The sequence below is a fragment of the Microtus pennsylvanicus genome, chromosome 4 (assembly GCF_037038515.1).
Source record: "Microtus pennsylvanicus isolate mMicPen1 chromosome 4, mMicPen1.hap1, whole genome shotgun sequence".
NCBI classification, from domain to species: Eukaryota; Metazoa; Chordata; class Mammalia; order Rodentia; family Cricetidae; genus Microtus; species Microtus pennsylvanicus.
This window is the reverse complement of record NC_134582.1, coordinates 21,246,881-21,267,535: the sequence shown is the minus strand read 5'-3', so window position 1 is coordinate 21,267,535 and position 20,655 is coordinate 21,246,881. Positions and strand designations below refer to the sequence as shown.

General features: G+C 43.9%; 1 protein-coding gene across 1 annotated transcript in view; it reads right to left on the bottom strand.

Annotated features, from left to right (window-relative positions):
* Positions 1 to 20,655, bottom strand: part of Atp8b1 (ATPase phospholipid transporting 8B1) — a 113,546-nt gene that overhangs the window by 8,540 nt on the left and 84,351 nt on the right. The window contains exons 16-24 of the mRNA XM_075968479.1: positions 16,373 to 16,561; positions 14,650 to 14,762; positions 13,948 to 14,112; positions 12,881 to 12,992; positions 11,605 to 11,680; positions 8,121 to 8,253; positions 7,437 to 7,725; positions 1,503 to 1,726; positions 526 to 609 (exon numbers count right to left, since the gene is read on the bottom strand). Coding sequence (XP_075824594.1) covers positions 526 to 609; positions 1,503 to 1,726; positions 7,437 to 7,725; positions 8,121 to 8,253; positions 11,605 to 11,680; positions 12,881 to 12,992; positions 13,948 to 14,112; positions 14,650 to 14,762; positions 16,373 to 16,561 — 1,385 coding nt within the window. The remainder of the gene's footprint in view (positions 1 to 525; positions 610 to 1,502; positions 1,727 to 7,436; positions 7,726 to 8,120; positions 8,254 to 11,604; positions 11,681 to 12,880; positions 12,993 to 13,947; positions 14,113 to 14,649; positions 14,763 to 16,372; positions 16,562 to 20,655) is intronic.

Here is a 20,655-nt window from a genome sequence, read left to right as displayed (position 1 = left end):
TTATCACAGTTCTAGCAAAGACAATCAATTAGCAATATCAAGAAATATGTGGAGAGTATTTTTTAACCCCCTGAGATAATGTATTTGTATTATTAAAAATCTAGAGAAGGAATATTCACATAGAAACTGATAAATTAACCCTTCATTATTCCTATTTATTTATCATTAATTATCCATTTCCTAAGAACTGCCTGTCAGATAAAATGTGATTTAATAATTAAATACATCAACTTTGGAAAGTGTTAAAACTTTACTGTTTAAATCAATAAGTTATCGATAAAAAAGCATGCTGGATTCTCAGGCACCTGAACAGCCAGATGTCTGAGAGGAACATATAAGCACTCTTGCTCATGATGAATTACAGAAATTCTTTTCTTAACAGAACATAAAGCAGTCATTGCTGCTTGCCAGGTGACTAGGGTTGACTCGGGATGAGTAAAGCCAGAAGAATGTGTTGATGTGCGTGCTGTCCTATCCCTGGCAGGAGACGGGTCTGTCCAGAGCAGCCCAGTCCCTGGTTCCTACCTGGTCAAGCAGCCCCATGAGGAGTACAGGCAAGCTGGAGTAGAGCACATTGTACAGAGTGATAAACCAGTCCTCATACGCCGTCTGCAAAGGGAAGATAGAGGCTGTATGCCACGCACAAAGACAGACTTCAGGTCTGCCTTTCCATGCAGGGTTGCCCCTTGCCAAGTGGGAACCCTATCTTGAAGAGAAAGCACCCCTCAGCTACCCCTGTACCAGTTTGTCTATGCAATGGGTAACATCGCAGACCTTTCCATGGCAACCATCCCTTCCTCTCCTCTCCTTCAATGTGTGCATGGGAACACTACAAGGACATCGTGCTAGAAGACTCTATTCTGACAGATAATACTCGAAATACTCAAAAAAGCAGTGTTCATTTAAAAAATATTTTATTTTTTAAATTATGTGCTACATATGTGTATCTGTTTATGGGTATGAGCACATGCATGTAGGTGCCCACAAATGCCAGAAGAGGGCTTCGGCTCCTCTGGGATGGGAGTTACAGGTAGTGTGAGTCATCTGACATGGGTATTGGGAACCAAATTCTGGTCCTCTGCAAGAATAGTATGTACTCTTAACCTTGAGCCATCTCTCCAGCCATGTTTATCAGTTTTGTACTCCCTGGTTAGTCAATCAGAATGTTGAAACTCCATTGGAATATTTAAAACTTTTTAATACTTAGCAAAGAATACCAAAATCAAACTAGTTCAGGAGGGCTGGCAAGGTGGCTCAGCAGGCAAAGGCCCCTTGCCACAAAAACCTGGTGACCTGAATTCGATCCCCAGAACCCAGGTAAAGATGGAAGAGGAGAACTGACTCTACAGTTGTTTTTCTGACCTCTACACGTGCACTGTGGGGCATGTGCACCTATACACACAGAGCTGCAATCAGTGAATAAAATGTTCAAAAGAACTAGCATTTTGTTGAAGCAAAAGTTCTTCTGAACAAAGAGTTTTAAAGGAATAATGCTCTATTACCTGTGCCGAGTAGCCATTGAAGAAGGAGTACCAGAAGTGAACTAAAGTAAACGCAAAGTTCTTGTAAAAGAAGTAGCGTAGGAACTTGCACATCCTTATGTAAGACCACCGGCCATGGACCAGCAGCAACCTCTGCAGGTATCTGAACTGAGCAAAAGAATAGTCACTGGACATGACAGCTTGCATTCCTTCTTGTCCACTTATTCCAACACCAATGTGGGCAGCTGTGGGGCAGAGGGAAAAGAAACGGTGGGTTAGACACTGCTTTTAAGCCAAGGCATTGAGCAACTTAAAGGTGTTCCAGAGCAAAACAAAAACAATAGCCCTTGCACACCGTTCCCCACCTCCAGCAACTGATTCCAATCCAAAGTCAGAGGGAGGAGTATGTTAGGCCAAGCACAGATGGGACTCCATAAATACTTGTGATAGGATCTCAGGTGGGTGGTGAATTCCATTTGGATTATCTGCCCAATGTATCAGGCATCTCTTCCACCCACGGGGTGAGCCCCAGGCACCCTTATGGGCCACAGAGGAGCCAACTGTACGTCACTTACAGTAGATACTGCAGAACAAGCCCTGTCAACCCCATTCCCCCTTTGTTGTAAGCAGAGAAGGCAGGAAAGCCACTTGACATGCTTCCCCAGACGGCCGCAGTTGATCTCATTGGGATTGCAGCCCTCTGTCCAGATCTGGTCACGACATGGAAACTGAGGTGACCCGGAGCCTAGAATTTCTGTCCCTTTCTGATATTTCTACAGCAGAGTTCATGTCCGTTTTTCAGCTCTGAGATATTGATAGGCAAAGGCTTCTCAATTGAGAAGGTCTTCAGAGAGATCTAGAAGGTAGAAGCTCCTCTAGTGAGTGGTCCAGAGGCTAAAGACTCAAGTCTAGAAACTTCTTCAGTACATTAAAAGCTTTTGAAGGCGCCTCTAAGCCCATATTAACAGGTTCTATTTTCTGTACTGAACCCTAGCTGATAAAAAACTGAGATTTGGACCAATCTAGCTCTCTCATTGAGATCCTGGAATTAACACGGAGCTGCACTGGTGTCTAGAATTTTACCATGTAAATTATCTTAGTGTGGAATGGATTTATTTTTTTTCTGAAGGTCTCTGAGAGAGTAAGACAAACAGACAGGCAAGCAGTCAGACTGACAGGCATTGGGCTCCCCATGCAATTTTAGGTACTGATTCCAGCGTCTTTTTGAAGCCTGGCTTCTTATCCAGGGTGAAACATCTGTACATGGTTTTGTTTGCTTGTTTTAATTGACTTTGAGATTTTGCACCATATAGCTCATATGCTTGCCTCTAATTCACTATGTAGCTAACGATGGCTTTGAACTCCCAATCTACCTGCCTCTACCTCCTGGTGGAGCTCTGTTCTACCATGTCTGGTTTATGTGCTGTTGTGGATGTCACCCAGGGCTTTGTGCATGACAGGCAAGGATTCTACAGACTGACCTACATTTTCAACCCCTTTATATAGTTTTTAATGAATTCTTAAGTCTGCTTTGTCTTCTAACATTCCTAACCAACATAATTTTAATTGATGCTTTATTCAATGTCCAAAGGCCTACTGTGGCTTTAAGACACAGACAGACAGACAGACAGACAGACAGACAAACAGACACACACACACACACACACACACACACACACACACACACACTGCGGAGGAAAAAGTTTCCAGAACTTTGTTACTCCATCTAATAGCCATTAAGTACATTTTTAAGTTAGAAAATATGTAATTTTATTCAGGTCTAAAAATGAACATAAACAACGACAGTGGAGTCTTTTAGAGAAAATGTGTCGGAGAACACAAACCATCACTCCAACCTCTAGAAGTGACTTCACACTCTACAGTTTCCAAAGAGAAAGAAGCTTTGAAAATCCATCCCCAATTTTGACCCAAAGTGTGAAAATTTAAAACCTAACTATAAAAAAATTATCCAGGTCTATGTTTTCAATTATACTTTGTAGCTCTAACAGAAAGGAGGAAAGGACATGGGAGAGTGTGGGAGGGGAGAGGAGGGGAAGAAACTAAGAATAATTACTCTCATTTAGTGATTTACAACCCTTTTGAAAACACAAAATCAGTACTTACAAACTGTTGGGGTTGCCAAACTGCCTTCCTAGCAAACCATGGCCTCCCCTGTCTCTGCCCAGGCTACGGGAGAGAAATGTTGAGATTCCCAGTGGGCTGCCAAGACCCGGGGAAGAGGTACTCTGTCCTCCACCTTGGTCCCCAACTTTTCCATGGAGCAGTGTGTGAAAACGAACATTGGCACAGCTCACAGGGTAGCTGAGGACAGTGACTCCTAAGGCAACACTGCTTCCCCCTAAAATCTAAACACAGAACCTAGTACTGTTGTTTTGCTAAAAGATCATGTTGTCAAATTGCCTTCTAAACAATTATGTTCATTCCCACAGACTGGTGCTGTGCTCAACAGCCTTGGTCAGACAAGGCAGGAAGAATGTAAGAGCCGGGGGATGGGCAGGAGTTCTGTGGCATTCTGCCTTCAAGATACAACATGGCTGTTACATTCATGGCCTCACAGGGGTTGGGGTCACCTGCATAAGACCTGTACAAGATGAGGGCAGTCAGCAAATCCAGTATGGGTGGGGGAGGGCCTGGAAAGGTCTCCCCCCTATCCATGGAGCTATTGCCAGCTAGTTGATGGCTGATGGGAGTTGGGGGAGTAAGTTTTCTTTAGGGGTGTGGCTTCTGGTAGGTCACTGGACCTAAGTTTTCATTAAATCCCAAATGCGGTCTAACCCTCACTAGTAAACACACCTCCATAATTCCTCCAAACTGATTACTTCCTAAGGCTTTCTGTCTTTATTTCATCTCTCACAATTTATGTCTAAGGCCAAGAAGAGGCAGCCCTCATTCAGCTCGCGTGAGACACCCTCGGGCACAAGGCAGGGAAAGGGCAGCCCGAGAAAGAGTGGAATTTTTGCTAGGAGCAAAATAGCATGGTGGCATTTTTCTTCATTTCTATGAGAGTGCAGGAAACATATTAGCCAATGGCCAGTTTACTTTCAATACTGCAATTTCAATCTACCTTTTCCATATATTGTTCCTTTAACAAGTTATTATCGTCCCCCCAAGTGTTTGTATGTAAGTGTGAGTGTGTCTGTGCTCATGTGAGAGTGGATATGTATGTGTGCATCTGTATGTAAGTGTATATGCATTTGAGTGCTTGTGATTTTGCATGTGTGTGGGCAGACACATGTGTGGGGGTCAGAGGACTTTCAGGAATTGGTTCTCATTTCACTATAGGTTCTGGAGACTGAATTCAGGTTGTTAGGCTTGGCAGTAAGCACCCTTATATGTTGAGTCATTTTGCTGGCCCAACATATATTACTCTGTTTAGATACTGTTTTAATTAGCATACACAGCATTAGGTTTTGTTATGGCATTTTCAACCAGAATGCATTTCTGTTGGCTCTCCGCCAGCCCCTTGTCTTTCCTATCCCTCGACTGCTACCCCAGTATCCTGCTCTCCTTGCCTCTCTCCTCGCCTCCTTTCTATTTATAGATCTCATTTGTCCAATTCTCCCCCTTCACCTTCCCCAACATCTCCTCCCCAGCCCTTCAATGGTCTCCTTTCTAGTGCTGTAACCTAACCTACATGTATGCCCCGTTACAGGCATGCATATAAACATTATAAGCTAGAATCTGCATATGAGAGAGAACATGGGATTTTTATCTTTCTGTGTAAACTATTCTTGATACAGCAGAAAACTTTTACAGATGAAAACAGGCACAGATACCATTTGGACAACTTCTTAGTAGATCCCAGTTTTGGGCATTTCTATCTCAAATGGATGTTCCTTAAATTACACACACTAGGCGTATAATAATATTACTAAAAAAGGTAAAACAACGTGGGCCAGCAAGATGAATCACTGGCTTAAGGGTGATTAGGGCCAGGCCTGCTGACCTGAGTTCAATCCCTAGGCCCCTAGGAGCACTAACTCCTGCTCCACATGCATGCTGTCGCCCCACCCCCACATGCACACACGCACACATGCACACACGCACACATGCACACACGCACACATGCACACACACACGCACACACACGCACACACACATGCACACACGCACACATGCACACACGCACACACATGCACACACATGCACACATACGCTCACATGCACACACATGCACACATGTACACACGCATACATGCACACACATGCACACACACATGCCAATACATACACTTGCACACATGCATGCACACACGCGTTAAATAAGTAAATGAAGATTTTAAAATAAAAGTGTAAATAACTTCAGAAAAAAAGGGCTCACATGAGGCTCATCTATGTTCCCTTGCTTTGCCCTCTCGAAGGCAGATGGTAAACCCAGGAAGGAAACTTTTGAAGGCTCCATCATTAATAAAATGACAAGTCTGGAAGGCCCCCTCCCTTCCAGGACCTCTAGAGATCTACACTGTAACTGAATAAAACCTATGTTTGAGTTATTCCTTTGCCATTGGAAGTTACGGTCATGTCAGGGTACAACGATAGGAGAATAAACCAGAGCTGGCCACAGAGGAAGGAGGGATCTGACTCGGAGCAGGCAGTGGCATCTGTGTGGTGGGCTGGGCACAGAGCAGATAGCAGAGAGAGATGATACTGGCAGTGGCGACAGATACGTGCATTGGTAAAAAGCAAGAAGACATACGTCATACAGATGGCTCCTGCTGAAGAAGGCAGGGTTGGGAGACTCTTAGCACATACCAAGGAGGAAAGGAAGAGAAGAATCTGAGGAAAGAAAGAGATGGATTTGTGAGTCATAAAATAGATTGAATTAAGACCTGGTTATATGTGATACGCTTAAGTTCCCCAGCACAACAGGTCACGCCTGGGTGTGTACAGCCACATACTAATTCACCTTAGCAGCAATGAGGTGACATCACAGAGTGAGAGGGTGGAAAAGACACTTTCCTGGTTCCAGATGAGAAAATGGGCCTGAGCTGAACCCCCTTCCCCCCCCCCCCCACACACCAGCTGACGCAGGGGTTTGGTGGTTGGAAGAGAGGCAATACTCGGGTCAAGGCAGCTTGGGGATTTTCATAACCTTTCAGAAGTTGAACCCCCCCCCCATTTAAAATCTAAAATGCTCCAATGCGTGAAAACAGCTGAGCAGCATGCAAAAAGTGAAATCCATGCAATTTTTTTCCAAAATGGAAAATCTCCAAAATCTGAAACACTTTGGCTAGAAGATAATCCACCCGAGTTACCTTACAGTACTATAGGCAAAAACAAAACAAAACCAAACCAGGATGGGGCACACGGGTGAGGACCAGAGGTCTGATCTGCATCCTCTAACATTGGTGCAGCCATGTCTTTGCAAGACAGCCCTTCCGTGGTGAGTAGCTGGTCTCCTCCAATGGGAGAGCAAGACCATGAGACTGTGGTAGAATGTTTCCTTCAGTTCTTAGATAAGAAAGCATATCCTCAAAAATGAATACCAAAGAGAGTTAACAGTTCATGCTGAGTCCAGCAAAATCTCTTGCAGAATTTATTACATATCAAGAGTTTTTAGTACATTAAGAAAAAAAATCAACTTTATTTGCCGTGCCCCTGAATTTTTAATCAGGATGGAAACAACAGTTAAAAATATTAAGCTTTTTGATAAGTCCTTAAAACTATAAGAAACAAGCCATCATGGGGGGAAAAGGAGACCGCACTGCACATAAAGAAAACCATGATTTTCCCACCTACAAACAACTCATCTCTTATTTGATGTTCAATGAGTCCCATGCCTGCTAGACATACTGCAGGCTTTCTGAGGGTAAGTCAAGGCAGGGCATGGCTAAATGCTTTCAGTGATACGATGCCTCAGCCATGGGAACTGAAGCAACAACCCCCTCATGTTCCTACCACTTCTTTCCAGCAAGCCACACACACACAACTCACTCTTGATCATGTTCACGTCATTGGCCCCATCTCCAATGGCTAGCGTGATGGCCTTCTTGTACCTCTTCACCAGGTCTACCACCATGGCTTTCTGCTTGGGGGTGACGCGACAGCAGATGACGGCGCTGCACTCGCAGGCCAGGTCCACAAAGTTCTTCTGCCGCTGTTCTTTCTTCTCTTCCAGCCGTCTCTTACTCTGAGTCCGCATCCGTCTCTCTTCCTCTGTCCTTGGGAACTTCAGCTTTAGGATCTTACTTCTCTTGGTCTTCTTCTCTAGAAGGATTTCATTCTGTGACATCAGAGGGAGAAAACACCACCAACCACTTTAGTGTTTACACCGAGAGTACCACTCCCAAGGCTTGAGTCAGGGGAAGCAAAGTTCATGAGCTTTAACATTTAGCTTTAATTAATAAGACTTATAATAAGCATATAGGAAATCTGCATATCTTTAAAGGAAAAGTTGACATTACCCACTTGCTGAAGTGTCTGGATAACCAGTTTTACCACTTTTCTTTAATTTCTCTTAGCTATCCTCTAATGTTAAGACTCAAACTTAAAAAGGTCACACTTGCTTTTATAGGCAGAGATATTTTTAGATTGACAAGCAATTAATATGCAAAGCCATCAAGAATGGCCCCATGGGACTTGTTTGAGTGCCAGGTGAAACTCACTACTGATACACACCAACCATGAGCCAGTGATGATTAAGGCGCGGTTTTCTCCAGGTGGAAAAAAGGGTTCATACACAGGGGGTACAAACTTCGATGAGACTCCACCTCTGTTTCTCTGATTCTCCATCCTCGTGTGAAGAAGAGAACTATGGGAAAATAAGTAAGTATTTAAAACATATGATTATAAAAGACTTCAGATTGTATTTTATTTTGAGACAGGGTCTCACTATGTACCCCTGATAGGCCTGGAGCTCACTATTTAAACCAGCTGGCCTTGAACTCACCAAATTCTGCCTCCCAAATTCTGGGACTAAAGACGTGCACTACCGTGCCTGGCTCTAGACTTTAATTTTGATATCACTTTTAAAAAATCATGCTATAAAGTACCCAGCCTGACATATATCACATTGCTGAGTGTATAGTTCCGCAGTGCGAACCCTGGACACATGTGGAGCCAGTCTGTCTTGTGAAGCTCACTTGTTTCAGGACTGGCTCACATCACTGGTCTTCAAATCCATCAGTACCATATATGCAACATGTCATTCTTTCTTTCCTTTTGAAGGGTGAGAAATATCCCTTTGTGTGGAGATGCCGACATTTGCTTATCAGCTCATACCTTACTGGATGCGTAGATTGCTTCCACCTCTTGGCTATCGTGAGCAGTGCTATCTATATACATGTGGTTGGGCATACACCTTTTCAAAATCCTGCTTTCCATTCTTCTGTGTAGGCACCCAGGATAGGATGACTGAACAATGTGAAAATTCTATTTTTAAAGCTCTCGAGGAAGGCTCATACTGTGGCCATGTGCTTTTCACCCCACCAACGCACACCAGAGTTTCGATCCCTCGCAGCCTCACTGGAACCTAGCAGCCACGCAAGGCTTCATCCCCACAGATGCACACCAGAGTGTTGGGCCTTCTAGCCTCCCAGCACTGATTAGTGTGTTTTTTCTTTCTTTTCTGGTCATCCACATATTCTGTGAATTTGATTGGCATAGTCCTAAGAATTCATGAGCACTTTCGTATGCCCCTGAGTCATAGTGCCTCTTCTGTGAAGACATGTTCAAGTGTTGGCACCTATACTGTGGGGCACCACGTTCTCTGTATTTTACCACTTGTCAAAGACCCAAATCATGATGCAGGTAACATAAGCAAGAGAAGGGAGGTGGTCTTGATGAGAATTTCACCACTCCACTGTATGACGGGGAAAAAAGCTTATTTCCACACACTCAAAACTCTATCTGCTTTTTAAAAATTCTCAGTGCTTTACTTTTTTAAGATTTATTTTTTATATTTAGTTATGTATAGGTGTGTGTCTGTTCGTCACATGTGTGGGTGCTGAGCTGCCTGACATGGGTGCTGGGAACTGAACTTGGGTCCTCTGCAAGAGCAGTCTGTGCTCTTAATTGCTGAGCCACCTCTCCAGCCTTCTGACTGCTTTAAAAATTATTATAATGCCTCCATATTATGGGGAAGTGAGTCATGGAGCTTTAGAGTAGAAGAGGCCAATCTCCTTGTGTGGCAAATCAGAAAAAGAAGACAGAAAGAAGTGACGTGATTTTTCTTGCAGGGAGCCGATGGGAAATCTAGCAAAAGGACTCAGGTCTCTGCCCTCAGCCTTTCCCCCATTCAACACACACCACCATCATTTTTCATTTTCAGAAGCAGGTTTCTCAACCTTGGGATCTGGAGCCAGATAATTCTCCATCCTATGTGGCAAGCTATTCTAGAACATAGAACCTTTCTATAAGGCTTAACATCCTCTTAGCTTCTGCCCACTAGAGCCCTAGAGGACCTTCTCCCCCTGGTCCACCCACGAAAGAGATTTTCAGACACTGCCGATGATGCCTGAAAGGCAAGTCAATCCCAATTAGAACCATTGCTCCTGGGCCAGTGAGGTGGCTCTGTGAGCCAAGACGTCTGCTGTATGAGCCTGAGATTGTTCTCTCAGAGCCCTTGGGACAGTGGAAGGAGAGAACTAACTCCTCAAGGCTGCCCCCTGCCCTCCACATAGGTGCCATGGCATATGCATACACAATAATAAACAAATACAAAACAAAACAGAAAACTTAGAAGCACTGTCCAGACTGGGTACTTATGAACTTCTTTCCACACCAATTTAATTCTTACTTCCAAGTTCAAAAGTGAATGGGAGTAGGCCATTAAGAGACTGGCGCAGATTGTGAGGTTGCCTGTTCAAACTATTTGACAGGGACCATCATTTCAAAGAGCCATCTAGGAAGATGGCTCATCTCTCTATAAATGGAAAGCTGGCAGAGAGAATGTTCATAAAATGTGATTGTTTGGATAAACTTGTCGTTTAGCTTGGCTTAGGCCCAATCTAACGCTCTCAGAAGAGAGATCGGAAAATTATTTACCCCCACCCCCACATATAAAATGTAAATAAAACCATATGGTACTTAACCAAATTGCTTGTAATTAAAAACTACTTAAGTAAACATGCTTATTGGTATTTTTAAAAACTTGCCAATTCAAAGAGGCATGGTTTATGTGCTTTTAGTCAAGCAGAAGTGATTTATATCATATAGCTACCAACTTCACCTAACTCAGCAAATTGCCTACTGCGCTGGAGTGGCTCACAGAGCTGACTGTCTGCGTGAGAAAGTCCCATCAACCCCATCCTGCGTTAGGACACACAGCAGATGTGTAGTAACAGCTTAATTTGACTTTGTGCCATTAGATAAGACTGTGATTAAAAAAAAAAAGCTTGGGGAATAAATGGAACGACTAAGCCAGCAGTAAACGCATCATAGGAAGCTTATAACAAGACTGTGTCTTTATATTACACATTTCCGGGTTTGCCACAACTGATTAGGGGCTGATGAATGGCCCAGCAGAAGCCAAGGCTTGAAATATCAGGTGGCCTACCTACATGATACAACTCACTAACACTTTCATGCTGGGATAACTTTTTATGTCTGTTTCAAAAGATGAAGTGCCTAGAAAAGGGACATAAACATAATTTATATTAACTTGCTAGCAATGGGGCTGGGCACGTGGGTTAGGGAGCAGTGACTGACAGAAAGGTGTGAAGACCTGAGTTTGAAGGCCCAGTACCCCTGCAGTAGGCTGGGTATGGTTGCATGCCCCTGTATTCCTAGGGCTGGCTCCCAGTTTTCCAATATTTAAATAGGAGATTTTCTAAGGAATAGAGAAAAATGGCTCCTTAAAACTCTTGGGTCCCCCCCAAGACTGAAATCTGTTCAAAATGAACCATGGTAATCTGGAGATATGGATTTCATTTGGACATGAAAAAGAGACCCAAGTACATGATCTAGCTCTAATTTCTCCATATTTTCTGCCTTCTGCATCTAGTCTTGACTTTGTTTTAAAAAAAAAAATCAACCCAACAGAAAAACCCAAACTATATCCTCTCATCCTGCAGGCCTAGTACTTACCTGTCTCCTCCCATACACGTACTTACAAGGTCCTCCCATAACAGGTACCTTATGTCCGCCCACAGCGGGTACTTACTTTATGTCCTCCCCGTAGCAGATAGTAGTGTCTTCTGTCAGAAGTTCACAGGCAAAACCTATGTTTTCCGCAGTTTCTACGACAGATTAAAATTAAGCCAACTGTTACTTCTGCTTATCTAAACCATGTGGAGTATCCCTTATCTGAAATGCTTGGGACCGGAAGTGTTTGAGATTTGTGGCTTTGGAGTGCGCGCACACACACATGATATCTGGAGGATGGAATGTTAAGTCTGAACACAAAGTCACTTGTATTCCAGATGAACCGTACCCACGCCGCCAGAGAGCAATTTTATCCGGATCACTTAGACAGCTTTATACACATCACATGTGTTTTGACCCTGCCCTGTGTATCATGAGGTCAGGTGACATCATATCAGGGCTCAAAGAGTTTTATATTTTAAGCATTTGAGGGATTCCTTGATGACATTTTCAACTCATGATCCTTACTACATTCGACCAAATATGCTGTTTTTCCTGTAGTAATGTATAGAAACAGTATAAAAAAAGAAAAAATTTTCTCTGTAATAAAATAAGTAGGAGTCAAAAGTCTGCTTTGATACAGTCTTAAAAATCAAGTCCAGAAGTTGGTTGTATAATGAATCAATATTCATTATAATACTAAGCATTCAGATCCTGTGGCTTGATCATGTGGTTAAGGGGTAGGCAAAGATGGCTGATTCCATGAACCCTCACATGGGGCTACTATCAACGACCCCACTTGCTTCTTTCCCCTAACATCTATTTGGTGTTTGTTAAAGGCCAGGACTGTGTCACAGCGAGAGACAATGATTTCTTAGGGATGGCCTGGAGGATAAGGCATCAACCCTGAATGGTGACTCGTTCAGTTCTAGGTTTAAATGCCAAACAGTTTCCTAGCGCATAAAAGGTTTGTTGTAATTTTCAAGACACAACAGGCAGGAGAGCCAAAGCTGTTGTAGCAACATTTTGTATTGTTTTAGTCTATGTTCAACAATTGCAGAGAGCTGGAGACAAAACGGGGACAGGGGCATGGCCTTTCCCGGATAGGAGCTCACCTCTGACTGGAGAGATGAGATAAAACGAGGCTTAAATTCTAAAGAGCAAGCTCTGCTGCTGAGGGGGTTCAGGGAAGGATGTGGGCAGCATAGGCTGGACCAGGAGGAGGGATTTTGAGAGGAGAGAGCACCTCCATTCCCACAAGCTGGGAAGCCTATGAAGATCATCATAGGCAAAGGAATAGTAGCTATAAATATTGTGACTTAGCCCACACACCCCTCCCCCACGAGATGGATTACCCTTTTTGTCTCCTGTAAGTACCCAGATCTTAATGTCAGCTTTAGCAAGTTTTGAAATGGTTTCTGGAACTCCGTCCTGTAGCTTGTCTTCAATAGCAGTAGCCCCCAAGAGCTGGAAGACAAATTTTTAAAAAATAGCATATAAGAAGTGTCTTTAAATACAGTTTGCCTGTTTCTGAAAAAGGAGAGCAGTCACGCAACACCGACTAGCGCTCTGACGGCATTGGCGGTACCACCATCCAAAGCTGGGACATTGCACGCTTGCCTCAAGCCAAAGCCTTCAAAACTGCTGCTCTAGGGTTTAATTTACCAAGGCAGAAAGGGCAAGATAAACACAGGGTGTGGGTTCTCACCCTGAAAAATCTAGCACTAAAGAGGCAGAGGTAGAGGACTCACCTACAAGTTAGAGGCTACCCTGGGCTACATGGTGAGTCCCCCCCCCAAACAGAAAAGTACAAGCACAAAAAGCTGTTAAAGATTCACTTTCATTGTGTTTGGGGCTGTGCAAACATACGCCTGTTTCCCAAGCTAACGGCAGTACTACCCTTTGGTTGACTATTTCCCATTAATATAAATTCAAAAAAACCATGTATGACTTTCAAAACATTTTAATTGTTTTGATGAGATCTTTACTACAACTTTAATTAAATTGTTTTAGTAATTGTCCCAATGAAATCACTAAATGCTTGTTTTCTTTTTGCCATTTTAATAGGAAATGAAACTTCTTTACTGCTATGAATTCAAGACCAGGCTGAACCACAAAGCAAGTGCTAGGCCAGCCAAGCCAGTATAGCAAAAACAGAAAGAAAGAAAGAAAGAAAAAAAGAAAGAAAGAAAGAAAGAAAGAAAGAAAGAAAGAAAGAAAGAAAGGTGTTTTCTATTTTGGTTTTTGTTCTGCGATACGAAATTTTATTGTTTACTGAACAAGAAAAATTCACATGATGTAGCTCTTTGTACCAACTGTGCCCATCAAAGAATTCTCCCTAAACCATGCTACCAGTGACACAACAAAACACAAATTTAACAGTTCAGAATGTCAAAGAGCAAGTTATCAACACTGAACTCACAATCAGGTCCTTCTCAATCTCTTCGTACACTTTATCCAAAGCTTCATCCCGGTTGGTCGTGGCCACGCTGGCGGCCATAAACGTTTTGTTCCATTCTGCAAACTCCTTCTCTTCAATTTCCCTGTAGCACAGGCACAGGGTTCGGAGAGTCTCACTAGCAAAGACCTGTTTGATTTACAAGACAAAATCCACCCGTGCAAACAAGAGTTACTTCTCCAAAAATTCATTTTTAAGATTAACATTTATACTGTGCATGTGTGGCAGCTAGGGACTCTATGGGTCACAGCAAAGGCATCAGAGCTCAGGGTCCCATGATTTGCTTCATTACCCTGACATCTGGAAATGCTTTCTTTCCTCCACTTCATAACTAGAATTTGGTAAAACTCTTGGCGACCACAGAGATGTTAAGCCTACACCTCAAGGCAGCTAGCTCCTTGCTCAAGGTCCCTGGACGAGCGATGAGCCAGTATTCCCTTGTACCAGCCCTGAAGTCCTGGATGCTAAGAAAGAGCTTCACCACTGAGGACACTTGTAGCAAGAGCAAAACCACCACCCACCATGTCCCTACTTTGGTGTTCCCAGCCCATGACACCAAAGCAAGGGGAGCATTAGCTAAGAGCGAGCAAAGTTTTTATTTCACTGGAGAGACAGCCCAGAAGGCAAGAATGGACACACTAGCAGATGGGGCAAAGTGAGACTTACATCCAGGGCATCCTGTGTTTCTTGCTTCGTAGGATTCATCGGATGGAGTCGCTCATAAATTACAGTATCTGCGCCTTTACAGTATAGCCGAATACTGCCTTCTGGGGTCCGCACTGGTAGCAAGGGAAGGAAAAGCAACAAGAAATTCATTTATTCCATGAATTGAACTGCTGCCCTCAGCAAATTTGGCAAGCTGCTACCTGTATTGAAGACAGCAGTGAAATACAAAACCATTCATTCAAGGTCAGTTCAGTTTTCGACGCCATTTTAACAAGTATTTATAGGCTCCATACTATGCGCAATTTCTTCCACAGAATTTTCCTTGTCCACACTGATAGGAATCTTCCTTACCTGTCTTGGAGCTCACACCATTTACTGCCTCTAACAAGGCTCCTGTGACCACTTTCTTATAGCGTTCAATCTATCATCACAGACTACACTCCACTGCTAACCACACTTTAAGTTCTGTGAGGTCGGTACCAGGGACGATTGCCTGTCCATCAGTTGGGCACCCAGGAAGCCCTGAGTAAAATATCACTCCACTCGCTAATACTCAAGCATCACAGTGGGAAAGTATATGAACTCAGCGAAGCAATAGTTAGCATCACCATTCGTGAAATAAAACATCAGGTGCCTCTGCAGGGTGACCCTCTGAGAAGGGCACAGCATCACTACATATTTTTTTTCTAACAATGTGTGACCAGGACATAAGCATTAAGTAGATAAACCCAAGACAGGGACATTCTACAATAAAACTGACCTTTGTTTTTTGAAAATGCCAGATCCAATTTTCATTTTGAAAACGAAAGATCCAAAAGAGGATGAAGAATTGTTTTTTTTTTTTAAATTCAGAATCATGATTTTCTAATTCAGTGTTTGATCTCTGAGACCGAAACTCATACAGATGGAAAGAGGAAGATGAAGACAAAGAGGAAGAGACCAGAACATGAGAGGGTTCCTGGTAAGACCCAGAAATGTCTACAGGCCAGTGCTGTAGGGGGCAGGTGATAAGCTGTATCAGTGCAAGCTTCTGATTCTGCTCACTCACACACATCTAAGGTTCTTGTCAGTGGGGAATATCTCCAATGAATACATGAGGAAGGAATATTGGACCTGTAGCTTACTTTCAAGCAGTTCAGAAGATAGTAACCTATATCTAAATGAAACTGTAGACCATGTTAAAAACTAGCAGCTATTAGAGATACACAAAAGCATCACCAGCCATCCTTATAATTTTCCTGTAGGTTGGAAATTATTTCAAATAACTCAGAAAAAGAAATTCAAATCTGGAACAAGACCCTCATCTTCACCTGCTGGCCTGTCAAGAGCCTAGAGTGGAGGTGCGGTTGGGACTCAAAGAAACAGCCTTTCCTGCTGAGGCCTCCCTTTCCTGGCTTTGGGCAGAGAAGTGTTGGAAGGGGACCTGACATAAAGAGAAACAGGTCTGGGGCAGCACTGTTAGGTGTACTTCTCCTGCCGCTGCAGACTCAGCAACTCAAGGTCTTATGGGTAGAGAATGTCAAAAGCCTTTGCAGGATTCAAGAAGGTCACAGGGAATAGTGGCAGAGTGAAGAACAGAGAAAAGCCAGTTTCCGTCAACCTGGACACCTTTCAGAAGTCAGCTGTCCATCCATGTCCTCATTTATCCAAGCATCACTGAATAAACTGGAGAAGAGGCACACGGAGTTGAAGGAGTCAGAGAGAGCCTGGGGTAGAGACCCACCGATGATAGACATCCGCTTCCGGTCACTGTTGAAGTCCAGAATGGCGAGCACATTGTAGGTCCTTTCTGTGCCCAGCTCGCTGACCGTGATAGTGTTCTGCGTCCTGGCGAGGAAGGCAAAGCCGAAGTTCCTGGCGGCGTTCACCAGGGCACCTTCATCAGGAGAGGCTGCCTGGTAGTTGAGCTGCCCTGGGGAGGGAAGCAAGATAGAAATGCCAGAAGAGTTAAAGGACCCACTTTAGGATGGGCAGGAGACTTGACCCTAGAGGGGCTCCCAGGTGCCCAAGCTGAGGCCCCCAGTTAGTTCCTTGGGCAGCTGAGGATAGGGAACCTGAAATGACCCTATCCTAGAGCAATACTGACGAATATCATGCATATCATCCTAGAACTTTCATATGGCGATGGATGGAGATAGAGACAGAGACCCACACTGGAACACTGGATAGAGCTCCCAAGGTCCCAAGGAGGAGCAGAAGGAGGGAGAACATGAGCAAAGAAGTCGGGACCACGAGGGGTGCACCCACCCACTGAGACAGTGGAGCTGATCTACTGGGAGCTCACCAAGGCCAGCTGGACTGTTACCAAAAAAAGCATGGGATAAAACTAGACTCTCTGAACATGACGAACAATGAGGGCTGATGAGACGCCAAGGACAATGGCACGCGGTTTTGATCCAACGCAATGTACTGGCTTGGTGGGAGCCTAGCCAGTTTGGATGTTCACCTTCCTAGATATGGACGGAGGGGGGAGGACCTAGGACTTACCACAGGGCAGGGAACCCTGACTGCTCTTTGGACTGGAGAGGGAGGGGGAGAAAAGTGGGGGGAAAGGGAGAGGGGTGGGAGGAGGGGGAGAAGAATGGGAGGAGGGGGAGGGAAATGGGAGGCTGGGAGGAGGTGGAAATTTGTTTTTTTTTCTTTCTTTTCTTTATTCTCCTTTTATCAATAAAAAAAAATAAATAAATAAAAGAAAAAAAAAGAAAAAAAATAGAGTTGTGGACGAAGGTCAGAAGCCATGCCTGAGCGCTGTATTGAGAAAACCCTGCACGGTTCTGCACATCGTATAGAGAACAAGGCAGAGGTTCTGAAAGCTTACACAGCAATCACAATGCTGTAAACACTACATTTCCTTCAAAATTAAAAGTGGTAATAGCGATCGCAAATAAAACTGTCTTCAAATGGGCGTGTGTGGAGAGGAGTCTCGGAATTCCGCCATCTAGAAGAGAACACCGCTAACATTTCACTGTCTCCTCAGGCCTCTGCAGCATGGCTGAAATCCTAACACACCCGATTTCTTTTTTAGTGTCAGATTTTGAGTCTGTTGGCATATCTTTAAAGAGTCTTTATAAATATTATTCTACTGAGTATAAAACTGCTATTTTCTTCTTCTCATGGGCATTTGGTTTATTTCTAAACTTTCTGGCCCATAAAAATAAAATTGCTATAATCATTGAGTGTGCACATAAATAACGTGAGTGTGTGTGTGTGTGTGTACACATACACATGTGTATGTTTTATAAACCTAGGCGTTCATTATAAGGACTCATTTACTGCGCTGTCCAATGTATATATGTCTGTCGTATGTTATACTTAAAAGCATTTCCCCAGTCAGATGAAGATTTACAGAAAAGGGCATTTAGTTTTCCAATCAGAAACCAGGGCACAGATGTGCTGGCAAGGCCTCTTCCTTGAGTCTACCTAAAAGAGCACACAGCCATAGATGAAACCCCTTCTTTCCATGTTAGTTCCAATCCCATCAGCATCTTAGTTCTGTTTTGTTTCTTTCACTCTTGGGATGTGTGTATGTCGGGGGGGGATCCCTGTGTTCCTCAAGCTGGTCTTTAGTTCATGCCTTCTTCCCTCTTCAGCCTCCAGAACAACTGGAACTACAGACACCACTGTCCCCACATATGCTAATACTGATCACCTCCCAATTAGTTAGTAAAAAAGGCATTATAGGCTCTTTTTCTATTTATTCATCCAGAAAGCCACACTAGAAGTCCTGAGAGTGCTTGCTACAGCCAAGTCCTCTACAAAGACACAAATGCCAACTGACTGTTGACCCAGTCAACAGCAGTGAGAACACGGCACCTCCCTTCAATATTTTAACTTGGCCGGAACATAAATATCTTCCATAATATTGACAGAGAAAGGAAACACAATAGTGAAAGGGCAAATTGTCCACGGTTTGGACAATCCTAACTGCAGCCCGAACCTTGATGTTTGGATTCCCAAAGGAAGTGTTCCAGCAGCGAAATCACAGACTTGGCAACAAACAGAAGGGAAGAACATTGGAGGCCTGATCTAACACTGGGTTTTACATCCGCAGGAGAAGTGTGGAGGAACAAACACGCCTCAGACGAAAACTTACTTTAATTGCCCTCCTAGGGTCAACCCAAACCTTTTCTTAACAGACTCAGCTATGGATCAGGATAGTATCACAATAAAAACAAAAGAGTGGGGCTGGACAGTTGGGTCCAGTTGCTCTTCTTGTGCTTACAGAGGACCTGAGTTCAGATTCCAGCACCCACATCAGGTAATTCACAACTATCTTAACATCAGCTCTGGAGGATTCAATGCCCTCCTCTGTGGGCACTATATTTACATTATCTATCTATCTATCTATCTATCTATCTATCTATCTATCTATCTATCTATCTATCTATCTATCTATCCACCCACCCACCCATCCATCAATTCACGTCTCTCTCTCTCCCTCCCTCCCCTACTTCTCTTAATTAAAAATTAAACACACACACTCACAAATGCCATCGTCACCTCTCACTGCTTCCTTTTCTAACTGCTTCTGACTGACAACAATACCACAGACCTGCCAGTCTCCAGCCTCAGAAATGCCTTCCGTTCTTCGACCTCTCAAATTCGTAAACAGAATGCCTCATACATTCACGACTTTCTCATTCTTTGTGAGCATCTCGCAATGATACAACCCCCCCAGAGTTCCTATCATATCACATCCGGGGATGCTAAGGTCTCCTATGAAAACTCTATGAGCACTAGATTCAAGAGCACCAGGCGAGACAGGCTCCATGGCATTTTTAGACTCCGCCCTCATGCAGCGTCTGTGGGAAGAGTCTCCATGGCCTCAAGGTTCCCATCCCAGTGGCATCATTCATTCTCTTCCAGTCAGTTGTTAAGCACTAACCTAGGCGTTACTTTGAAGGGTTGTTTTAGATTTCACAGTAGGTCCTGATCAGCCGACTTTAAGAAAGAGATTATTACCAGGGCTGTAGCTCGGTAGTAGAGTACTTGCCTAATATATGCTAGGCTTGATCCTTTGTGCAGACAAAGAAGGAAAAAAAAAATCCCCGCCCCAGTCAAAATCAAACAAACAGACCGAATAACCAGGTGCTTTGCAGCTAACTAGGTGACTCTTAGGAAGGACATCTAGTTAGTTTGGGAAGAAAGAGTCGGAGCCTGGAGTTTCACTTAGGGAGGGTTCCCCAACATGACTCAGTCTCACAAGAACTGAGGGCAAAGAGCAACCCTAGCTGTAGGCTCACAGAGAAATGGGGACCTCAGGAACTGAACCTTGGCCCAACCACCTGAGCTTGGAAGAAGACACTGAGCACCACGTGAGAACATGGCCACACTGGGATCCTAGTGAGACGCTGAGCAGAGAGGCCGGCCAAGTGACACAAAATGTCTGACCTCACCAACGATGCGATCAGAGACAGATGTTTCAAGCTACCTAGCTGTAGTAACTGATCACAGTGGAGCAGGAAACTCCTGGAAGTATCACCACCCAAAATGTCTTCTGAGGAAGTCAAATGTCCAGGGCCATGTCTATAAAAAGAATTCTTCCTCTTCATACAACAATAAGTTTTAAAAAGTCAATCCCCATTTTTCTGTGGTGCTAGGAAGCAAACCCAAGGCCTTACACATGCCAAGCAAGTGTTCTCCTATGGGCTATATTCCTACTCTCCGTTATCCTCCTAAAAGAGAGACATTAGTAGGTAGCCAAGGAAACAGCCATATGGTGAAGGAGGACACGAACTGACCCCTGCTGGATGGTCTCAGGAAAGCCCCTAGAGTTTTTGTCATCTGAATCTGCTTATCACAAAATCCCTTCCAAAGACCTCTCTCATGATTCTCTACTGGATCAAAGCCCCATTTCTTCTATAAGACCCTGCACATGAAGATACAACTTGTCTTGGTTCTCAGGGGCTTTCATTTGTCATTTGCTGGGCAAAGACTATTACTTGGTATGCTCAGCCCTGTAACTCAGCTGGCAGTGGGGCAAAGAGCTACAGGATTGCGCCAGAG